Source organism: Raphanus sativus, unplaced genomic scaffold (assembly GCF_000801105.2).
Source record: "Raphanus sativus cultivar WK10039 unplaced genomic scaffold, ASM80110v3 Scaffold2436, whole genome shotgun sequence".
NCBI lineage: Eukaryota > Viridiplantae > Streptophyta > Magnoliopsida > Brassicales > Brassicaceae > Raphanus > Raphanus sativus.
Window position 1 is genome coordinate 617 of NW_026617744.1, and position 14,940 is coordinate 15,556.

General features: G+C 37.6%; 2 protein-coding genes and 1 pseudogene across 3 annotated transcripts; 2 read left to right on the forward strand and 1 right to left on the reverse strand.

Moving 5' to 3' along the window:
• Positions 1–952: 952 nt before the first annotated feature.
• Positions 953–4,196, forward strand: LOC108855024 (nicotinate phosphoribosyltransferase 1). Its single transcript, XM_018628708.2, has 15 exons — positions 953–1,051; positions 1,154–1,347; positions 1,420–1,564; positions 1,659–1,778; positions 1,872–2,006; positions 2,092–2,153; positions 2,242–2,317; positions 2,401–2,502; positions 2,581–2,756; positions 2,839–3,013; positions 3,088–3,222; positions 3,298–3,396; positions 3,483–3,591; positions 3,688–3,800; positions 3,906–4,196. The coding sequence occupies exons 2-15, from the start codon at positions 1,178–1,180 to the stop codon at positions 3,981–3,983; spliced, it is 1,695 nt and encodes a 564-aa protein (XP_018484210.2). The 5' UTR covers positions 953–1,051; positions 1,154–1,177; the 3' UTR covers positions 3,984–4,196.
• A 610-nt stretch (positions 4,197–4,806) lies between these two features.
• Positions 4,807–9,405, reverse strand: LOC108855027 (uncharacterized; annotated as a pseudogene).
• Positions 9,406–12,325: 2,920 nt separating this feature from the next.
• LOC108855266 (uncharacterized) lies at positions 12,326–14,925 on the forward strand. Of its 2 annotated transcripts, XM_018629036.2 has the most exons (12): positions 12,326–12,449; positions 12,598–12,743; positions 12,851–12,940; positions 13,003–13,068; positions 13,138–13,203; positions 13,299–13,384; positions 13,471–13,516; positions 13,611–13,665; positions 13,786–14,049; positions 14,124–14,251; positions 14,336–14,608; positions 14,704–14,925. In XM_018629036.2, exons 2-12 carry the CDS (start codon positions 12,726–12,728, stop codon positions 14,764–14,766), a joined length of 1,155 nt encoding a protein of 384 aa, XP_018484538.1. In that variant the 5' UTR covers positions 12,326–12,449; positions 12,598–12,725; the 3' UTR covers positions 14,767–14,925. The 2 variants fall into 2 exon arrangements, with proteins under 2 accessions (XP_018484538.1, XP_056856200.1); XM_057000220.1 differs by lacking the exon at positions 12,598–12,743 and having other exon boundaries at positions 12,429–12,449.
• Positions 14,926–14,940: the final 15 nt, after the last annotated feature.

The window sequence follows — 14,940 nt, forward strand, 5'->3', positions numbered from 1 at the left end:
AGTATAAATTTAACCGTGCATAACATTAGTATTAATAAAATCCCACGAGCATCTAAAACACTACTATAACTTGCTTTCAGTGCAGTGTTTGAGACTTATAGTTAACATAAAACGAGGTTTTTATTAGTAGTATTGATTAGTCAATAAGAAAACGATAGTGATTTCTGAATTTACCAGCAAAGTCTAAACCCTTGAAGAATAAAAGGTGTTTTCACATCCCAATATGTCTAAAAGACACATTTTGGTGTCGATTAAATGGTAAAAACTCTCACGAGTTTCTAATATGGGTAAAGGCATTTTAATTCCAGTTTTTGCTTGTTTTGACAACTTTAGAAATTTCACAGAAATAGATAAATACCGTGGTCCATCTAAAATAGACGTGATAAGCATGGGAACCATCCAACTTAGGGTACAAATTGTGACTCATACCTACTTTTCTCCATATTCAATCTCTTTCATAGTTCTTTATGAATTCAAAAGGCTGCGTTTTTTATCATAAGAGTTATAGAGTAGCATAGTATCAAAACACCAACTACGAAATATACAAATCAGGAAGATGATGTTGATCATTCCGTATTAAACAAGCGATACCTTATGGTTTGTGCAACTTTTCTATAAAAAGAAACCTAGATTTTGTCAGATGCACACTGAACTAGTTTAACAAGGGATGAAATTAAAGACAACTTCCATCTCAAAAACTTAGTCCATCTCCGGCAGAAATATCAGTCTTGTCCAATAAACCAAAGCTACACAACATGACCAACATAATGGACTTAGCCCATGATGACCTACATGAAGAATAGGCCTATTAGCTAAAAGCCTTGTATATTAAACAAGCTTATATACAAGGCTTATAGGATACACAAGATAATGGAGCTGGCCCAATACTAGTAAACTGAGCATTGTAAAACCCATCTGCACAATCTTATTTTTTCCCACTCGAGTCTTTTCTTTTGGTCGAAAAAATAAAAAAGTTTGAAAAATCTTGTTTTTTTAACTTTAGATATGGGGTTGAAGAAGACTGGAGTTGAACTTTGAACCCTGGGGACAAGTTTGTCGTGATTCTCACGCCCAACTCTTTTTTTTTTTTATAAAGAATCTATAAGTAGTGCCCACTCACTCACTCATTCTCTTACCTCAAACATAATCGCAGCTCACAAAACACAGAGTTTAATCAATGGAGAAGACGAAAGGGAACAACGTGTTTGACGATGGGAAGAAACAGAAAGCGGGTCGGGTCGTGGAGAAACCGACGAACCCGATGGTGACTCCACTCCTCAACGATCTTTACCAATTCACCATGGCTTATGCTTACTGGAAAGCCGGCAAACAATCCGAACGATCCGTGTTAGTCTCCCTCTCTCTCTTCAAATCTCAATCAATCGAAAGTCTGAGACTTTTATCATCATCCTTCATCAGGTTTGATTTGTATTTTCGTAAGAACCCATTTGGTGGAGAGTACACAATCTTCGCCGGGTTAGAAGAATGCATCAAGTTCCTCGCTAACTTCACTTTGACCGACCAAGAGATCGATTTCGTTCGTCACTCTTTACCTGGTTGTGAGGTAATCAAAACCAAACAAAACGAAAGGTCTCTCCTTTTTTGAAAAAAAAGAGTCTACTTTTTATTTATTTATTTTTGGTAATGTTGAAAAGCAGGAAGCTTTCTGTGATTACCTTCGTGGGCTTGATTGTTCCGACATTGAAGTCTATGCTATTTCTGAAGGATCTGTCGTGTTTCCTAAAGTGCCTTTGCTCAGAATCGAAGGTCCTGTTGCTGTGAGTTCTTGTTGTTGTTGTTGTTTGTCTTTCATCTCATTAGCTTTGAATTGATTTTGATTGGTTAGGTTCTGATCAGTTTGGTTTGCTTAGGTTGTGCAATTGTTGGAAACTCCGTTTCTGAATCTCATCAACTACGCGTCTCTGGTTGCTACCAACGCAGCAAGGCATCGGTTTGTTGCTGGCAAATCTAAGCTTCTGCTTGAGTTTGGTGCTCGCAGAGCTCAGGTTTCCTTCTGTTACTTGTTTACAGGGACCTGTTGGTTTTGGTTTGGTTTGCTTAATCTCTCTATCTCTCTTATGTTGTTTATAGGGACCTGATGGTGCAATAAGCGCATCAAAGTATTGCTACCTTGGAGGCTTTGATGCAACCAGGCATGTCTTATGGTCTTATTACTACTACCAGTGTCATTGTTCTGTTTATAGAAGCAATGTTTGTTTACTTGCTTTGTTCTTATGGCAGCAATGTTGCAGCGGGAAAATTGTTTGGAATACCTCTCCGTGGTACACATTCACATGCTTTTGTCAGCTCATTCATGGTATAGTAAGCCAAACTCTCTAAGACTCAAACATCGAAAGCATGAGTTATAAAACTTTAATCCTCTACATTGTTGATTTGTAGAGCCTTGATGAGATTGTTGGCAAAGCGCTTCGAAGCTCTGATGGGAAAACCACTTGTGAAGATTTCGTCAATCTGGTCCAAACATGCCTAGCCAAGATTCAGGTTTGCTTATGAGTGTAGTACTTGTTTCAGTTTGATTCATTTCGTTATAATCTCTCTTTTGGTGTATGAATGGAATAGAACTCATCTGCACTGTCTGGGATCTTCTCTGAGACAAACAAAAGCGAGCTTGCAGCTTTCACATCCTACGCACTGGCTTTCCCCAGCGCCTTTCTTGCGCTTGTTGATACTTACGATGTCATGAAAAGTGGAATCCCTAACTTCTGTGCTGTTGCTCTAGCACTTAATGAACTGGGGTGTGTTAAGAAAACTTCCACTCATGATCTTTTTGTCTTTTAACTTTTCAAGATTCATGACTTTATTGGCTGTTATATGCAGATACAAAGCAGTAGGCATTAGGCTTGATTCAGGTGACTTAGCTTATCTCTCTACCGTGGCCAGGAAGTTCTTTTGCGGCGTAGAGAGAGAGCTTAACGTGCCTGACTTTGGTAAGATGATCATTACCGCGAGTAACGATCTTAACGAAGAGACAGTCGATGCTCTTAACAAACAGGTAACTTCTCACTCACCTTAAACCTTATGAAATGTTTTTTTTTGTTTCCTCACTTTGATGGAATGTGGCTTTAGGGTCATGAAGTAGACGCCTTTGGAATTGGAACCAACTTAGTGACTTGCTATTCACAAGCGGCGTTAGGCTGTGTTTTCAAACTCGTGGAGATCAATAAGCAGCCTCGGATCAAACTCTCTGAAGATGTTACTAAGGTTTTTGACTCTCTGGTCTTTCAACTTTAAAAAGTTTCTTCTTTGATAATAGAACTTTTGCATCTGGTCTTTCAGGTATCTATACCATGTAAGAAGCGTACTTACAGATTATTCGGAAAAGAGGGTTACCCTCTAGTTGATATCATGACTGGAGAGAACGAACCACCACCTAAGGTAATAATAAAGCAAAAAAGGCGCCTTGAAAGATTTGTTTTGTCTTAAAAGTCTTTTGAATCTTTTTTTTTTCTGGATTTTGCAAGGTTGGTGAGAGGTTGCTTTGCCGTCATCCATTCAATGAATCGAAAAGGGCTTATGTGGTGCCACAACGTGTGGAAGAGCTTCTTAAATGTTACTGGCGTGGAAATGCAGGTTATTACACCTGACTTCTCAATCTCACTACTTTGCTGACAAAATGACTCACTCTCATAATGTTTTTTTTTTGTTGGTTAACTTATGTCTGTGAAGATGAAGCTAGGGAAGAGCTGGAGCCATTGAAAGAGATAAGAAGCCGTTGCATTAAACAGCTTGAGAACATGAGACCTGATCATATGAGAAGATTAAACCCTACTCCTTATAAGGTAATAAAACACCAACACCATGAGCTGAGAGAACCTGTTTTTTTTTTTTTTTGGTATTCAGAGAGAGAAATAAACTTTAATTGTTTTTACTTAAAAACTTTACAGGTTAGTGTGAGCGCCGAGTTGTATGACTTCATCCACAACCTCTGGCTCAACGAAGCTCCTGTCGGTGAACTGCACTGATATTTTTTTTTTCTACAAAATGTAGCTTTCTTCTCTTGTGCCTCTGTCAATGTTAAGATATAATAACCCATTGTATCAGCTTTTGCTACTTTACGACTTCTTGATCCCTCACTCTTTACAACTTTGTCTATTTTTTTTTTTTTTGAACTTGTATTCACCAAACATTTACTCGGAATAAAACTCAGAAGATTCAATCTTCTTAGACTTTTATCACCTTGAGGAAAATCCACAATGTGTATTTAGTTGATCTCTCTTGCTTCTAATTTTTTTAGATCTAGTCTTGTGATGATAATCCAACTCCCAAAGACCAAATCAATACCATCAAACAAATGATAAGAACTTGTTGTTGTTTCGGTCTTGGAGTCAGATTATCATCACAACACAAGATCAAAAAAAAAACTTATGAGAAGCAAAGTGGGATCAACCATATATACATACTGGATTTTCCTATGCTCCTGAAAATCCTTGAGCATGTTGCTGAGAAAGATTGTGAAGCTTGGGAAGAAGGAGGAGACCAAAGAGATAAGAAGAAGTTTATTAGTATGATGAAGCAAACGTTTTCTAGAGAGGATGAAGAAGTAACAATGAGGCTCTCTGTTTATATATACATAATAAACAAGAAAGAAAGCTTTTGTGGGAAACAGAGGTACCCCTTTTCCACGAGCAAAAGTTGTGGCTTACAATGTCACTGGGCCTACCTATCATCAATAAGTCACTTTTGTGGTGTCACCTCCGTTCAATGAATTATCGTAATCGGAGCTTATGTGGTACCACAACGTGTTGCAAGAGCTTCTGAAAAATGTTATTAGCATATCAATGTGGGTGGTAGAAAACAGAGTTCTTATACATATGTAACCATGACAACAGCTTTGCTACTTTATGAGTTCATTACACTCTTTTTTACAAACATTCCTCAGTTTGTTTCCGTTGCACAATAATAATTCATTTCGTGGGTGAAAACTAAATCATTTTGTGTCATATTAGTACAAACATTAGCTTCAATGACAAACTACCACCACAACAAGAGAGTCGCCGCAGAGATCATAAAGAGAGAAGCCAATCCAACTCCTGTTGAAACAGCATTACCCGCCGGAAGATCGCTCGGATCTCGTGTAGACTCTCCTCCTGCTGCTGGTTTCGGAGCTGCCTTTGGAGGAGGAGCATCACACGTTCCAAAAGTTGCGTTTGACTGTTCATATGTAATAATATATATAACACATTCATCATTATTACCTCAATGAAATGTAACAAAAAAGACTAATCTAAAGGAATAAGTAAACTAACCTTGCAAAGGCTTAAAGTGTCACAACCACATGTCAGACGACCGTTTGCTGCGTCTACAGCTTCTGCAGCTCCTCCACCATCACTCCTCTGTAGTCATTAAACATTCCAATTAGCACTAACACATTCTCTAAACAAAACAAAGCTTGTAGAATATCAAAATAGCACCTGGTAATAATCAACCGCGATAAAGTTAGGCCACCTTTTACCAGCTGCTTCATGACAAGTCGTCATCATTTTGATCAGCGGCGATGAATTATCCGCGCATGCTTGCGTTGCATTCGGATTGGTTATAAAGTAGTTCTGTAGAACCAAAGAACGAGACTTCGTATCCAATGGAGGTGACTCGTTTCGGTTCGTGCATGATCCATCGTTCATTCCATCATTACCATCTACATATATATATTATAGTCTTGTTAAGTCTGGTCATTAATTAAGATTTCACTAAGATCATTACAAAAAAACTCACATTGATTTTCAACCATGTAATCCCACTGGTAAGCAAGACCTTCAGAAGCTTCTTTACCCTTCTTGGAAGTGAACACCACAAGCCTTTGGTTCTGCTTCACCATATCATTTACCGTAGGCCAGTCCTTACCGTCTTTCGGCATTCTCGAAACCGGAAACAGGAACTTACTCAATCCAGATGCTTTGAACACCTTCACACAAGACCGAACATGATTGGTTCTTAGCATACAAAACTACCAAAACAATATGTGTCAAATGTACTATTATATACCTTAGTCAAGCCTCGTGAAGATGTAACGTAATCTTCCAGGATGATTGTAACGACCTCAGATAAGTTTGACTCAAGAAAGTCATTGATCTCTTTGAGCGCATTGACAGCAGGTTGCTACATCGTTAATGCACGTTGAAACCTCAACTAAAATAATTTATTTTGTTATGGAAGCTAATTCAAATGCAAGTGCAACTTACAAAGGCTGTAAAGTTAAAGCAAGACCCTGCTGCTGAATGACACAACCATATATCGTTTCTAAAGTCATAGACATCGAGCATAATCCCTCTCACACCATTCTGCAACCAAAACATTCATTGGGAGGGGGGACAAGGTCAAGCACTTGAGTTTTGAGTTGTGTTTTGTTTTTTTCTGTTAGTTTTAGTTTTTACACGTGGAAAAGTATGATAAAGTTGATATTTGATCAAAAAAAGTTTCATTACAAAAGCCACCAACTAATAAAGCAGACATTGTCTTATTATTCAAACCTAAGCAACAACAACTTGTAGAGTAAGTCAGATTCTTAAATTAGAAAAGAATAGTTCTAATACGGAACTTGTCAAAAAAAAAGAATCTAAGTATGAGAATGAAGAGAGAGAGAGAGAGAGACCTTAAGCTGATTGGTGATGGAGTCTTCTTGATTCCTTGGAGAGATGATGAATGAGCCAATTGTTGATTTTGCACTCGTGATTGAGTACGAATTGTGTGTCGTTAGCCAAGAGTACTTGTTAAACGGCAAACCATTCACCTACTCATCATCAAAACCACATGCATTCCCATTATTTTCCATTCATCATCACCCCCAAGAAAAATACTAAAAGTGAACAAAGAACAGTAAAGAAAGTGAAATGATACCTTGGAAGTCGGGTTTAGAGGTCGGATCCGGGTACAAGTAGACCCGGTATTACCACTTGCAGGACAGCTCTGGCAACTCAAACCGGCGTCGCATCGGCTGCTTGAACTACATGTTTCCCCCATCTATGAATCATAGAGTCAAATTCAACTTCTCTGTTATTAGTTCTTGAAAACATGTTATGAGATTTCAAAGAGAATGGTGTAGAGAGAAAGAAAAGAACCTGGAGACTTAGAACAAAAGATGATAAACAGAAGGCTGTGATCAAGAGAAGGAAGAAGCGTTGCGTGAAGAAATCAAAGCCCTGCATTTGAAATAACAAGTGTTTTAGGGTTTATGGAAATCACGAAGAGGAACAGAGGAATCCACATACCTCCATTTTTGCCGAGAGAGAGAGAGAAAGAGAGGTGGTGAAGTGAATGCAAAAAAGTTTTTTTTTTCTCTTCAAGAGACATAATAGAGATTTAATGATGATAATTAATTAAAACACGGGGTTTGGTTGAGACTTGTTACTTTTTGAATTTTCTTTGATTAAATAAATTTTCTTTGATTAAATGAATTTTCTTTTTGTTCGGATTCTGTTGGTCGTTTTAAAGTGATGATTTTTTATTAATTAGTGGGCGTATATGTTAATCATGGACTTGGTGTTTAGAATATTATTCTCTATCGCTCCCATGTGGATTTGTTGATGTATTGCATAGAAAATAGATATGTCATGTATTTAGACCTAGTCATCCTCGACGTTTCCTCTTGTCCAGACAAATAACAATACTATGTTGGATTATTATTTTGTTGCTAAAATTATTAGGAGATTCGGTGATATATGCATAAGAAATTCAGAATGGTATCCACTAACCACGTCAATGTAAACTATGGTTTATAAAAAATAAAACAATATATTGATATGATTTGACCTTATGCATTTCTTGTCGCCACTCAACCACTCTAATCACTTAATTCGATCTTCAAATTTATTGGGCCTAATAACACAATTTTCAACCCAATTATTGAGTTTAAAATATGGACTAAAAGGCCAACTTCTAGTAGTCTATAGGCCACAGGTTCGGTTGGTTGACTTTAACTAAAACCAAACCAAAAAACCGTCCATTGCAAGGCAGATTTTTACCTATCCATGGCCTTTTTAATCCCAAAATTAAATCGAATAGATGCTAAATCATTCCGCTTGGAATATTTCATACGTGAGCTTGTGAGTCCATAAAATACAGGTTTGGTGAGACTTTAGTCGATGCCAAAACAATTAACAATCTCTAGTCTATTAGACATTGATTTGTGTAGCAGAACTATGGCAAAAACTCTGTTCTTTCAAAAAAAAAAAAATCTGATATTATTTACAGTAGTCAACGAGCTAATTAACAAAAGATTAAATAAAGACCGTCAATTATTTAATTAACGCCATAATAATCTCCTTCTTATGACTTCGTCTATCTCCACTAATTAAACTATCTGACGTTGACCCAATCACACGACACCGACCAATCAGGTACATTCTCGCTGACCAAACCAATGATCCTCACCTCCGGCGAACGTACCAAACAACTAAACGGCGAATAACAAACCGGTGAGCAAACCGTAACCGGAGATTGAACCGAGTTCCATTCAGGGAAATCAAAAGGATCTCTCGGTGAAGCCGAAGCCTTTTGTTCGCCACACTTCAATGAACCACCACTACTATTTTCATCATCATCAACGGCTAGGAACGGATGATCCAAAAGCATCTGAGCCGTCCATCTATCCGCCGGGTTTTTAACAAAACATTTCCTCACGAAATCTTTTCCTTCTTCCGACAACTCCACCGGAACTGTCGGAACTTCATCACTTGAACCAATACGAACCATCAGAGACATTACGTCCGTAACTTCCTCCAAACACCATGCCGTTTCGCCACTCGACATCTCGACTACAGAGCATCCCAACGCCCATATATCCGCCGGAGCCTCAAACTCGCCGTGGTTTACCGCTTCCGGCGCCATATACAGAGGCGTTCCTCTGATCTCGGCCACGTTCTCACCCCTTCGTTTCGCTAACCCGAAATCAGAAATCTTCACGTCTCCACCGTCGCCGAACAACAAAACATTCTCAAGCTTCACGTCGCAATGAGCAAACCCTTTCGAGTGGATATAACACAACCCTCTAACAATCGACCTCGTGAACCGACGCACTTCGCATTCCGGCAACGCCTCGCCGGAGTTCTTAACTCTGTCACCCAAGTTTCCACCGGAAGCGTACTCAAGAAACAAGTTGTACACCTCTTCCCCGTTCTCCACCGTCGTTGCTTCTCCGAAACACCGTACGATCTCGGGGCAGTCACGGAGATCATCAAGCACGTCTCTTTCGTTCCGTAACGCGGCGGAACAAACCACTCCGGAAGATTTCACAGCGATCAGCTTTGGGAATGATGATGTCGAGCTTCCAGAGGTGGTGGCTAAACTAACGGTGGAGAAGCTCCCGTGACCTATTGTTTCTCCACGAATCCACTTCATTACTTACAGCTCAAGCAAAGAAAAAAAAACAGTTAGTTTGTCTATATTTTCTTCTACAACCCTAGTTCCTCTGTTTTGATATATATACTCTCTATTTTTTTCTTTCTTATTTTCATTTTTCTGTAAAAAGGAAAAAGTATGCGAAGTTTCTTGTGAACACTACTGTATTTTGTGGAATTTATGCACGTGATGTAAACCCATTACTGTATATTTTTGTTTTATTTATTTTTGTAATTCCTCTTGGCCACGAGAACATATAGCGGCCAATAAAAGAAAACGTGGCTGGTGAGAAGTGAGAACGAAGAGGAAGACTGCTGTAAGATATTTCATCTTTGCCGTCACGCGCTTTTCTATTTATTTCTTTTTTTTTAAATAAGAAAAAATTTCTATTTATTTCTTCTAATAAAATCCCATTATTGAAATATTATTATGGCACACAAATAAACAAATTACATATTTGTTCAAATATCTCAGTATGATTTATCATATGTACAGACGTGTACCATCATGACCCGACTTTGAAATACTATAGAAAATATATGATTTCAATTATGTTATTTGATAAAATTAATAAATATGTGATGTTAACTTGTTTTTCTTCAAATAGTTTTGTATATTGGACAATTGATAATTGGATTCGTAGTTCTACACGTTTGTATCAATAAACTACCATGTGGTTCGCGTTTTTCTAAGTAGCGAAGATCGGATGGAAGATTTTGTCAAATTGTTCCTAACGTGAAGTGTTTTTATATGGCTGTGAATATCAATCATTTCTTAAAATAAATTTTAAAATGGTTGTATTGCTGGGGTGATGAGTGATTTCCTTCTTTTTTTGGGTCAAAGATGAGTGATTTCCTCCCCGCATAAACTGTGTTTATATATGTGTTCAAGATTTTTTTTTTTTTAAGTTTATTTTTTTTGGTGTGAAAGTATACCACTAACATCATGTATTCATGTGCATGCTCAAGATTTTTATCATCTACTAATACTGTATTGTTTTTTTTTGTTACAAAAATATCATAAATTGGTAGTTGGCATTAACTAATTTATATTCTGTGTTTTTTTTTCCGTAACTGGCCTTATATATATTCTGGTTTCGAAAAAGTACTATCTTGATTTATTTTATAGTTTGCTTTAGTCATTTTCTGGAATAAGGAATATTTTGATTTCTCTTAATATATTATAAATGATTTTTCATGAAACAAAGTTTAAGTTTTTTAATTCTCTTGAGTTTGTTAAAGAAACTAATCACATACCGTATGGTCCGTATCTGATATCGCTTCAGTAGAAAGAAACTTGATCGATAAGCAATAATTAGCAAACCTAAACCACTTATTACGACAAGACACATCAAGAATTATGGTATGACAAGAAATTTAAAGACATGTTGTCAACATTCAAGTAAGATGGTACCAGAAATCTCAATTTATGTAGACACTTTTCCAATGCCTTATAGTCAAAGGTTCCGTGACTTGCCAACAAAACTAAGTTGAAAATTAAAACTAGGTCCGTATTACTGTGGGTTTAGGGTGGTTCACTACGATGGTGTGAATTAAAACCAAAGTAAATGAGAGATTTGTACTTTAGGTACAAATTTAGGTGAGTTAGAACGGTGTGAACTGGATGCAAAACTAAAATAAAATGACGTGAGATATAAGAAAAAGTTCAATAAATATTTCTTAATTATTTTTTATCAAAAAGAAAAATAAAAGAAACCGTAGAAGTGAAATGGGTCTAGTTACTTCACAGCTCACACGGACATTATTTTGACAACCATTTGATTGTTTCCACCCCAAGTATTGGTCAATGATTAAAAACGACCATCACACTGCATGGTGACTTCTATCTTTTATTATTTTAATATCGACCGTTTACCATTTTTAGATGCACCAACCTTCACCAATTTTGAATTAGAATTGTATTCAAAGGTTATTCCGCGCGCGGGTTCTTGGAAGGTTTGGAAATAAATTAAACAATAAGAAACAATACCATGTATTTAACATTTCAACTTATATATAAGAGAGGCTCACATCAACATCGTATATATATATCAGCACCAGGAGGTTGTATTTGGTTTACCAAAACCCGTGTAATAGGATCTTGAGTTATAGTTATTTTTTACCCTGACAATCATGACCCGTGCAAGCATTTATTTGTATTTGCACTGAGGAATACTTGGTTGGTAACCAAAAAAATACCTCGAACTAATGAGCGAGTATATTCAGGTGATAGACAGATACATTATACATGCATACTTTGTTGTTGTATATCTGGTGGAGGATAAAGCTTCAAGAGGACTGAATGTGGTTGAGCAAGCTGGTCCCAAAGTGACCCGATAAACTAACTTTCGTATATAATTTTCTTCCCACGGCTTGATTATTCTTTTTCACCTGCTGGAACCATTAAAAAGAAAGATGTCAATAATATGTCACTCACATTGAATGCTCGTAAAGAACAAAACTGACTGTGAGCTGCAATTGCAAAAAGCAATGAACCTGAAACAGTACCAAACTAAAACCTAAATCACATAATTTTTGAGCAAGACATTGGTTGCGTCATAATGAAATGTGTATGTAAGAGCATGATTATCCCTAAAGGGATCTTAATATTTTTTTTTATTATTATTCTTCTTTTCTTGTCAGAAATAAAAAAAAGAAAGAAAAAAAAAATAAAACTGACCAATCATAGGCACGTGAGGCCCACAAACGGGCTAAGAGTTGTGTTGTTTCGCCTCTTGCATAAGAGGTAGAAGATGTGAGATTTTAAAATTTTGTGGGACCCATAATTAATTTATAATTTTTTTTGTTAGACCCTTATCTAAGAGTCAGCGTTAATTATGCTCTAATAAACAAACATGAGGATACTCGATCAGAATTATAAAACCAGCAAACATTAAAAGGCCCAGTAAGAGGACGACCTAAAAGCCCAAAGTTATAAAATAACAATACGGGCTTGGTTAGGATAAACACGTGTCACCAATCGCGGAACGTTTTATCGCAAACTAGTTTCAGTTTCGAAAGAACCAAATCCAGACAAGAAGGTTGTGTCTGAATTCGCCGAGGGAAGAGAGGGAGCGAGCGAGATAGATTTGTAAGGTCAGTGTGTGAGTTTTTTCGCAATGATGAATCTAAGGATGATTGAGTTTGTTATCGGAGAGGATCCGTATAATCTAAAAAAAAAACGATGATTTTTAGTGTTTCATAATTTTTGTGTGAGAAAGAGATGTGATTGTGTGGTTTGCAGGAGGAGACGAGTGTGAAAGAGAGAGAGATAGAGAGAGATTAAGAGGGTGTGGGGAGAGAGAAGAGAGGTTTTGTGAGTTTTGTAAGGGTTTCAAATCCTAATCCAGATCTCGTTGCTCATCTCATCTGATGGAAAGGAAGCTTGTGGTACTTTTGGGGTTTCTTACTTTGCATGAAGCTTTGATTTTTCGAGATATATATATATATATTTTTTTTTTTGTATTTGGTGAGATTTGAATGAGTGCTTTGTGTAGGTGCTGGGGATCCCGTGGGAGATTGATTCAGATGGGCTTAAGGATTACATGTCCAAATTTGGTGACTTGGAGGATTGTATCGTCATGAAGGTTTGTCATTTTGACTTTCTTTTTAATCATGATCACCATCTGAACATGTTTTTGATGTTTAGGATCGATCAACCGGAAGATCTCGTGGATTTGGATATGTCACTTTTGCTTCATCTCAAGATGCTAAGGTGAAAATTGACTCTAGTTGCATTGGTCGATTGGTATATATCTGTCTTACTGTTTGAATTCGCGTGTAGGAGGCTTTGAAAGGTGAACACTTTTTAGGCAACAGAATCTTGGAAGTTAAAGTTGCTACACCCAAGGTTCGTTTCGTCTCCATGAAGTTTGTGATTTTTTTATTTTAATCTCCTATAGTGGTAGTTCAAAGAGGGTTGTTGTGTAATGTGATTTGTGACAGGAAGAGATGAGACAGCCTGCAAAGAAGGTGACGAGGATCTTTGTTGCTCGTATCCCTCCTTCCGTCTCTGAATCTGATTTCCGAAGGTTTGCTTTTTTTTTTTAGAGAATGGTTTCTAATAACTGTTGAGAGTATTATATAATCATTCCTTTGTGTACTCACTCTTATGCAGACATTTTGAAAAGTATGGCGAAATCACTGACTTATACATGCCTAAGGTAATCAATCTTTCATTATCTAACTCTGTGTCTGATAAGTGATGATAGCCAACACTTTGAGGAGTTGATTTCATCCCCATTGTCTGTCTATTAGGACCACAAGTCCAAGGAACACCGAGGAATTGGGTTTATCACATTCGCTACTTCTGGTCAGTTTTAATATCCCTTCACAATTGTGTTTAACATTATTAAGACAGAACTTTTTTTTTTAGGACGACTAATGAGAAAGAAACTTCACAGTTTTTAACTTATTTTTTTTGTGACTTCAGATTCAGTGGAGGAACTGATGGAAGACACACATGATCTGGGAGGCACAACGGTTGCTGTTGATCGAGCAACACCAAAGGACGACGATCATCCTAGGCCGCCACCTCCAGCTGCTAGAATGCCTCGCCCACCCGTGGCTGTTGCAGCAGGTGGGTTTGGAGCTCCAGGTGGTTACGGAGCTTACGATGCTTACATCTCTGCAGCTACAAGATACGCTGCTCTCGGTGCTCCTACCCTCTATGACAATGCCGCTTCCTTCTATGGAAGTAAGACTCTCAGCTCTCTATATACTATTCAAAAATATTTAAAAAGGGAATAATCTTCAAAATGTTACTCTTAGGAGCTGAACCAACGAGGGGAATAGGTAACAAGATCTTTGTTGGACGCCTTCCTCAAGAAGCATCCGTTGATGATCTCCGTGACTACTTCGGTAGATTTGGCCGTATTCAAGATGCCTATATTCCAAAGGTTAGCTTATATAAGTGTTACAGAGAGACAACGCTTGTGTGAACACACATTAAAAATATTCATCTTCTTTTTTTTTATAAACAGGATCCAAAGAGAAGTGGACATAGAGGTTTCGGATTCGTTACCTTTGCTGAGAACGGTGTTGCGGATCGTGTAGCCAGGAGATCTCATGAAATATGTGGACAAGAGGTAGCAATAGATTCAGCAACACCTCTTGATGAAGCTGCTGGACCTAGCGGCGCTGGTGGTGGAGGAGGTTCTTCTTCTTCTCGTCCTGAACATTTTGGTGGTTACGCTGGAGGTGGTCCAATGCGCACTTTTGGTCGAATGTATGGAGGAGGCATGAGCTTGGACGATGTGAGTCAACACACTCTACTAATCTAAATATTATTCATTTATATCCAAAAATATGATTCTGATTCATTACTGTTGTTTATTAATGAATCTGCCAGTGGGGATATGGAGTACCGAGCGCAAGACCATCAAGATCAGACTGGAGGTACCGCCCATACTAATGCCACCACCAGACAACAGACAAAAGACATTATCCTTTAGCTCTTGCTTTGTTGTTTTATTAATCTTCACTCATCAAATACATTAAAACTATTTTACTTGTTATTGGTGAGAACCTGCTTTGTTGTTGTTGAAACATATAAAGAGCTTTACAAGAACAATTTGCAGTGTACATT